We start from the raw sequence: 8,599 nt of genomic DNA on the forward strand, positions 1-8,599 counted from the left end.
GCGCCTCCAGAACAACAGAGCACGCCTCCAGAACAACAGAGCACGCCCCCAGAACAACACAGTCCTCCTCCAGAACAACAGAACGCGGCTCCAGAACAGCACAGTCCTCCTCCAGAACAACAGAGCGTGCTTCCCGAACAACAGGGCGGACCTCCAGGGCAGTGCAACCCGCCTCCAGAACTAAGCAGTGCTCCTACAGAACAACAGAGTGCACCTCTGGAACAACATAGTGCTCCTCCAGAACAAAGGAGCGTGCCTCCAGAACGACGCAGTGCCCCTGCCGAGCCAAAGCTTCCCAGATGCTCTGTCAGGTCCCGGGGCAGCACAAAAGTCAAGCAACCTGTCTCAGAGGCTCTAGAGGGCGCAGAAGCCCTGAGGAGAATTGCTATGGAGGAGCACTCTCTCAGAAGGTCTTCTAAGACCAAAGCAGTGGTCAAGCAAGCAGCCTTCCTGGCTCCAGATGGCTCTATGGCCCAGAAGAGCATTTCTACAGAGCAGCCCCCTCCCAGAATGGCTTCTCAGGCCCCGACCAAAGCAATGGTCAAGCAACCAGCCTTCCTGGTTCCAGACAGCTCCCTGACCCAGAGGAGTGTTTCCTCAGATCAGGTCTCTTCCAGAATGGCTTCTCAGGCCCTGACCAAAGCAATGGTCAAGCAAGCAGCCTTCCTGGCTCCAGATGGTTCCATGGCCCAGAAGAGCGTTTCTACAGAGCAGCCCCCTCCCAGAATGGCTTCTCAGGCCCTGACAAAAACAGTGGTCAAGCAACCAGCCTTCCTGGTTCCAGATGGCTCTCTGACCCAGAGAAGTGTTTCCATAGATCAGCTCTCTTCCAGAATGGCTTCTCAGGCTCTGACCAAAGCAGTGGCCAAACAACCAGCCTTCCTGGTTCCAGAGGGCTCCATGGCCCAGAGGAGCATTTCCTCAGATCAGCTGTCTCCCAGAATGCATTCTCAGGCTCTGACAAAAACAGTGGTCAAACAACCAGCCTTCCTGGTTCCAGACGGCTCCCTGACCCAGAGGAGCGTTTCCACAGATCAGCTCTCTTCCAGAATGGCTTCTCAGGCCCTGACCAAGGCAGTGGTCAGGCAACAAGTCTCCGCAGCTCCAGAAAAGTTTGCCACCAAGAGGGTTGCTTCTTTAGAGCCCTGGCCTTCCAAGAAGCCTTCCCAGTCCCCTGGGAGATACAGAGTCCAGCAAATATCATACAATTTTGAGAGTGTTGCCGCCCAGACAGCCATGTATGTGAAGCCAGTGGCTTCCAAATATCCTACCCAGTTCTCTTCAAGGTCTAAGGTTCAGGAGATGTCCTCACGTATAGAGAATACCGTTGCTGAAAGATCCGCTAAGAAACCGCCAGTATCCAGGCATCCTTCCCAGTCGTTTGTGAAGTTTATGGCAGAAAAAGTGTTTTCGGAGAGCGCTGCTAATTCTCTATCTACAAATCAACTTTCCAAATCTTTCTTGAGGTCTAAAGTCCAGTACCCAGTTTTCTTGGGCCCAGAGAATGCCAGTACCGAGGGAGCCGTCTCTTCCAAGCTGCTGCCCCTCGCACACGCTTTACAGCCCTTGGGGAGGCCGGAAGGCCCCAGGGAAGTTCTCCCACGTTCAGAAAGTGTCCCCACCAAGCCGAAGCAGAGCAGTTCCAAGGAGCAGGGGCCCCCCAGACACCTTTTCATGGCACCGGCCAAGCTCGAGTACCAGCAAGTCTCCTCAGCCTCTCAGAGCTCTCCTGAAATATGGAAGAGTTCTGAAGAGCCACTGCCTTCCAGAGGCCCTCACCAAGCCAAGGAGGGGGCTGAATTACAGCCACGGCTTTTCTTGGCAGGTCCAGCGAGCGTCCCTGGAGATTGGAACAGGTCTGAGGAGCACCAGCCTCGCCATCGCAGATACCCTTGCCAGGTGTTGACAGAGCCTGAGTACCTGCCACAGGTGCGTCGAGGCTCTGTGAGTGCTGCCGCAGTAGGCGCCACCTCTGAGAGCCATCCAGGAAGCTGGTCCCTCTCAAGAGGCCCAGCTTCTCCAAACAAGACCAGGAAATTTCGACAAGTCTCTGAAGACCTCCTTAAGAATACCCTGCTTCCAGATCCCAAACCCATGAAGTTCACTACGGCTTCTACCAGGCAGACCTCCACTGTGGGGGGCACTTACTCCAAGGGAGAGGGTCTCAAGAGCAGTGATCGAAATAATAGCCATCCATATGAATCCACCGGTGAGACTGGCGTTGAAACCATTTTTGGAGTTCGCCTGAGAAAAGTCCCTTCCTTGAAGAAGTACAAGAGTGAGAAACAAGATGACATTTTAAAGTTTTCTTCACTCTCCTTGGGCCCGATTTCATCTTCCACAGAACAGCAAATCAAAAGAAGCTTTTCCCAGGGGCTCCAGGGCACTGCAGAAAACCCCGGCACAGCATCTGACCTTGCAGAGAAGCAACAGACCAAGCCCCAGTCTGAAAGCATGGCCAAGAAGCAACCCATTTATAAGGTCCCAGGTGAGACTTTCTCTCTCTGGAGGACAAGGAGGTACCAAGTAGAGATCAAAGTCTGTTCTAGCCTTGCCTGCTGAGCTGTCATTTTGATAGGGCTGGCTTGTGGCTTGATGGATTTGGGGATAGTTAATTTTGAGTCTTCCCTTTCCCGGGGGCATCCATCCATCCACATTCTGTGATGGACACACCACCATCTGCCTATTCCTTCTGGGCACCTTCCCTTTCAATAGGATATTATGCCTTTCCCGAAATACTTAGACACATATTATGCTCTCCCCACAACACCATGTGTTTTTTAAAAGCCAACTCATTAGTAGAACACTACGTTCAGACTCTCAGCTTGAAATCTTAATTTCCTTCCACAGCTGCTTCCAACACCTGAAATGCCTAAGAATCCAGAGCTAGGTGATCTTTTGAGCACTAATCTCTCTCAAAGCCTTTGTACCTTCACATGGACCATCCCATGGTCTTCACACCTAGAACCACACCCACGTAATCACATGATTGCATAAGGGAATATGTAGTGTCAAATATCATAAGATACTGCTTGGACTTCGAGGAATGATATCAATAGCCTGAGCCTCTGGCCTCCTGGTAGTTTTCCCAGCCCACTCGGCCACCCCACTCCTACCCTAATCTGGGGATGGGAAGAGGGATGGACAAGGGAGGGCGAGGGGCCAGTCAGAGGATGGTACGCAAACTGATCTATGCGAGGAGCTCCTGCCTTGCCAGGTTGTGGGGATGGCACCAAAGAAGGGGACCCTATTCGATGGAATCTCTGTTCATTTTCATCTGGCAATTAACAAGGATCCCATCTGGTACATTAACGTGGGTGGGCTCCAGCCTGGCTCGAGACCCTGCCTGCCTCACTTCTGTTCTAACTGCTCTCCTTCCTTTCTCAGGGAAGGCTCTTGGCCAACACTCAGATTGCACAGCCTCAGAGCCAGCTTGGATAACCATGGTAAAGCAGAAGCAGAAGAGTTCCCAGGTCCAAATTCCCAAGAAAGAGACAAAAACCAAGAACAAAGCTGGAGCCAAGCCTGAGGCCAAAGAGCCTAGATATGGGGGAGAACTTGCGGCAACCCACAGAACACTCCAGAAGGTTACTAGAGTTTGTTGGCTACGCTTGCATTGGAAACTTTGCTGAGCCCACAGCTCCCCACCTTTCTGGGTGCACTAATCAAGGCGCGGGCTTCTTTGTGGGGAAGAGCCTTGCTTGGTACTCAGACAATAATGTGTCCAATCTATGCTCTGAAAGGGTTTGTGAAACGTAATGGCTATGAGAAGTTTACGTACATCAAACCCTGTCCTGATTATTATTCCAGAGCAGAATTCCGTGAAATCAGTTGAGCAGTGAGTAAAGTAACAGTAACAGTAAGTTACAGAAAAAAAAAAACCCAAAGGTAACCACTGGGTTATGCCTATGAATATGTGTATATTGAAGAAGATATAAATGTGATCGAACCATACATACTATTTTTCATTTGACATTTCATTTCTGGGCACCTTTTCATATCATCCAGAATGACTGACCTTATAAAAGTAACGCTTGGTATCTGGGGCTTTGACTATTGGTTCGCTTTAGTGAGGCTCATCCCTAGAGGCAAGAAGCAGAGTTCCGTGATGAACTAGACTAACGGTCCCACCTGTGGATCAGGGATGATGGGATGGCGTCTAGCTTTCAACATCCCATTTGCCATGTCTTTGGAGGTGCTGGAATAAGAGCCCCTCTTGTCAAAATCGCAGAACCCTGACATAAGAAAACATATCACATTTACATACCAAGAGATATGTCTACGTTCCTGTACTTTCAACTGCTCACTCTATCTGTCAAGGGATCACATTAGGATCTGTTTAACTCTCCTTGAAAGATTTTTTTTCATTTTCATCATTAGTATTTTTATGGGAATAGGACATACAAGGGCAAAGCGTGCCTCAGTCGAAGTTTTCATCGGGGGAAATGCACTAGGGTACCTAGACTCAGTAATTTAGACCAGTTGTGGTGAGGTGCATTCAAAAAGTTTAAACTGTACAATTCTGGAAAGACCCGTAGCTATGTCTCTTTCTGGTAAAAGGAGTGCAAGTCAGGGGACGCCTGGGTGGCTCAGTGGGTTAAGCCGCTGCCTTCGGCTCAGGTCATGATCTCAGGGTCCTGGGATCAAGTCCCGCATCGGGCTCTCTGCTTGGCAGGGAGCCTGCTTCCCTCTCTCTCTCTGTGCCTGCCTCTCCGTCTACTTGTGATTTCTCTCTGTCAAATAAATAAATAAATAATCAAAAAAAAAAGGGAGTGCAAGTCAGAGGTCAACAGTTTTGCTAAGTGAGATCCTGTGGAACTCACTTCAATTCCTTGATAAGATTTGTTCGTAATCCCCACACTCTGTTAGCATGCTGTTAAGTGTTGGTAATGTGCTAGGGAGAAGGTTGTTTTCAAGTTAGATAATTACATTAACCTGTTTACACTATTTGTATGTTTAGACAACCTTTTCTTCCAGATCTCAAAGGTGGTAAACTTGAACCAGCTGAGGTTTTGTGAACCTAAATTCTTTTTTTTTTTTTTAAAGATTTTATTTATTTATTTGACAGAGAGAAATCACAAGTAGATGGAGAGGCAGGCAGAGAGAGAGAGAGAGAGAGGGAAGCAGGCTCCCCGCTGAGCAGAGAGTCCGATGCGGGACTCGATCCCAGGACCCTGAGATCACGACCCGAGCCAAAGGCAGCGGCTTAACCCACTGAGCCACCCAGGCGCCCCGAACCTAAATTCTGAGCCAAGTTCCTCTTGGTGCTATTTCCTTCCCTCGCTCTCTTTCCTTTTGCCTAATGTGGAGCTCATAATAGGACAGGGCTTGCCGCTGAATAACCAATCACTCCTCCATGTCAGGCCTTAACAAGTTTTTGTTTTCATTGTTGTATTAAAGGGAGCTGGCCTTGCAACTGAAAACCAATCCAGAAAGACTTTTGCTTCTGATGTCAATAAACTGGAGAAGATGGCAGAGAAGAAGCTACCTAAGTTTACCAAAGCAGGTAAAAACAACCCCCCTCCAAAAAAAGTCCTGGCAGCATATTGGGAAACTTCTGCAATTTCCACTTAAAACAAAATATGTCTTTCCCCAACCCCTCCTCCGCCCCAAATCAGCCTTGTAATTCACATGGCTCTTCCATTAGGTACAGATATTAGCTTGTTTCAGGAAAATCCAATTGTGAGGACCACTCTGGGTCCACTGTGTGACTTTCCCAGGGTCTCCCAGTCCTCTGCCTCATCAAGGACACTGGAATAGACACAGAGTTGTGATCACTCACTAAAATGTTCCCATGGCTGTGATTCCAGAGGAAAACACCAAGCTCCTTTCCAGCTCTTAGCAAAGCAGTACTTTCTCACCTTCCACAGCCCCAGGGACACTGTAAAATAATCCACTATATGGGCCCAGTGGTGTCGAATTGCTCCTTTTCACTATTTCAGAGGCTTGCTTCACCACCTTCTAAGCAGGGAAGATGTTGAAAGCCAAGCGAACACAGGACTCGGATAGAATAGAATGTGGTCTCAGCAGTACAGGTGTGTGCCAGGGGGATTTTCTTTACAGCAGGAGCAGGGAGAGGGGAGGGTGGATTTGTACAGAATCAGTTTTGTCCTCTGCCTTGATCCCCTTCATAAAGGAATTGGATCAGGAACTTAGGAAGCCATGATCTGGCCATGAAATCATGGGGCCTGGCCTGCTGATAGCTGTTAACAACCTCACGGACCCTCTGCTCCTGTCAGGTGGTTCTCAACTGTGCATTCGAATCATCTGCTGAGCTTTTAAAGCATTTACAAAATTACAGATGGCCCTGGCGCCATTGCAAACGATTCTAATTCTTGTAGTTCAGGAAATGGTGTGGGCATTGGTGTTTTTATTTATTTTTATATTTTTAAAGGATTTGTTTATTTATTTTGCAGATGGAAGGGAGGGGCACGGGGAGAGGGAGGGAGAGAGAGAAAGAAAGAGAGAGAGGGAGAGAGAATCTTAAGCAGGCTCTAGGTCTGGAGCCTGATGCAGGGCTTGATTCTGAGACCCTAAGATTAGGACCTGAGCTGAAATTGAGAGTCAGATGCTTAACCAACTGAGCCACCCAGGCACCCCTGGGCATTGGTAGTTTTAAATAAAAGCTCTAGCTGGGGGGCACGTGGGTGGCTCAGTGGGTTAAAGCCTCTGCCTTTGGCTCAGGTCATGATCCCAAGATCCTGGGATCGAGCCCCACATCGGGCTCTCTGCTCGGCAGGGAGCCTGCTTCCTCCTCTCTCTCTGCCTGCTTCTCTGCCTACTTGTGATCTCTGTCTGTCAAATAAATAAAAAATCTTTAAAAAAAAAAAAAAAAAAAGCTCTAGCTGGGGCGCCTGGGTGGTTCCATCAGTTGGGCATCTACCTTCAGCTCAGGTCTTGATCCCAGGGATCAAGCCCCACGGCAGGCTCCCTGCTCAGCAGGGAGTCTGCTTCTCCCTTTCCCTCTGCCTGCCACTCCCCCTGCTCATGCTCTCTCTGTCAGAAAGATAAATTCTCAAAAAAAAAAAAAAAAAAAAAGAGCTCTAGTTGTAAAGCAGCAGTCAGGCTTTTACCCAAATCTGTGTCTCCTGAACTACTGATTGACCAAATAAATGTCTGATTGCTTAAAAAGAGAGAGAGAGGGAGCCCTGGGCAATTCTAATGCGTCCCCCACATGTGGGTTGAGTCAAAGGCACTGAGTCAGTCAGCAGTAAAGCAGGATGAAGGAAGGAGTAGAAGCAGGGACTGGGAGGTCTTGTGTTCGGCCACAGTAGTTGGTCCAGTGTTCGTTAGCACAGACTTGTACTGGGTGGATCTACTGAGTCCTTACTAGTCATTTCACATGACAAGGATCAGCAAAACAGAGATAACATGACCTGATTTGAAATGTAAAAAAAAATGAATAGATGACATATTTTATGTTTCCTCTCTGGTCTCAATTTATAAGTGTGAACCAGTCCAGTAATAACCACCCAAAGCTTGGCTGGTATTTTCTCTTGGGCCTTCCCATGCCCAGGCCCCCGTGGCCAGAGCCAGGTAGATTTTATCCCTTCAAGAGACCGCACGTAGCAGGCCACACGCACGGGACTGTTAGAAGCTCGAGGAAACCTGAAAGGAGAACTTTTACTGTATCCCATACACTTCCCCCATTGTCTCAGGAACTTCCTACCGCTTGTGTGTCACTCGCTGTGGTTCTTGCAGGATTCAAAGATCAGAAGATAGCTCAAATGCCTGCCATGGCCAAAGAAACCAGGCGGTCTTCCACTCTCCCAGCTGTGGTCCAGGCGCCAGCAGAGCCGGAAGAGCCAGTCTGGTTCTCCCTGGCCAAGGAGAAAGCCAAAGCTTGGACCCATATATCGGAAGTCATGCAGTAAACAGCTCCCAGTGCGAGGAATTGTTGCCAATAGTCGCATTAACGCTATGTAGTGATTTATTTCCTACAACCACTTTCTATTAAGCAAAAGCACCTTAAAAGCACAATTAAAGCCAGTAAGTATTTTAACATAACAAATGACGTGAAAGCCTAACCCTCACTCAGTACAGTTACCGCCAACATCTGAAAACCCAGCCTTTCCTCTACAAAAGCAATGTGACATGTTTCACTCTGGACAGCGAGCTTTAGAAGAGAGGAAGCAAAAAACATTTTGTGAGAGCTACTGAGAGGTGGTGGCCATTTCCCTTGATCAAATAAATTCCCTCGGATGGAAATGGCCTGATGATCTGGCCCAAGGACTGGCCTTCAGGTCAGGAGCCTGGCTAAATGCTTCCGTTCTTTGATTGCTGCTCCAAGCTTCACAAAGGCCCTGAGAAGAGGTGGTGGGACGGAAAATTCTGGGTCTCTGAGAAAAGTTTTGCACAGCCAGTCCCCCAGTTAGCCATTGCCCTTTGAGACACCACCCTCGTATCCCTGCACAGCCCCCCGAATCCCTGCAACTTCTAGAACGTTCTCTCTTTGCACACGCCCACATTGCCAATTTCGCACCAGTGAGCACCTCCCTAGGAGGCAGAACTTTTCTTGATGATTCTCGTGCTCCCCTAGATGGTTAGCTCATCAGTATTTGACCTCTTATCCCAAGACCATTGAGACTCTCTAGTTGCT

The 8,599-nt window shown here is 48.7% G+C and overlaps 1 protein-coding gene across 1 annotated transcript in view; it reads left to right on the forward strand.

Annotated features, from left to right (window-relative positions):
- The window catches only part of KIAA1210 (KIAA1210 ortholog), a 74,058-nt gene extending 66,184 nt beyond the window's left edge, over positions 1-7,874 (forward strand). Inside the window, exons 11-15 of the mRNA XM_059385189.1 lie at positions 955-2,488; positions 3,388-3,549; positions 5,399-5,506; positions 6,657-6,659; positions 7,702-7,874. Coding sequence (XP_059241172.1) covers positions 955-2,488; positions 3,388-3,549; positions 5,399-5,506; positions 6,657-6,659; positions 7,702-7,874 — 1,980 coding nt within the window. The remainder of the gene's footprint in view (positions 1-954; positions 2,489-3,387; positions 3,550-5,398; positions 5,507-6,656; positions 6,660-7,701) is intronic.
- The last annotated feature ends 725 nt before the right edge of the window (positions 7,875-8,599 follow it).

Source organism: Mustela nigripes, chromosome X (assembly GCF_022355385.1).
Source record: "Mustela nigripes isolate SB6536 chromosome X, MUSNIG.SB6536, whole genome shotgun sequence".
Taxonomy (NCBI): domain Eukaryota; kingdom Metazoa; phylum Chordata; class Mammalia; order Carnivora; family Mustelidae; genus Mustela; species Mustela nigripes.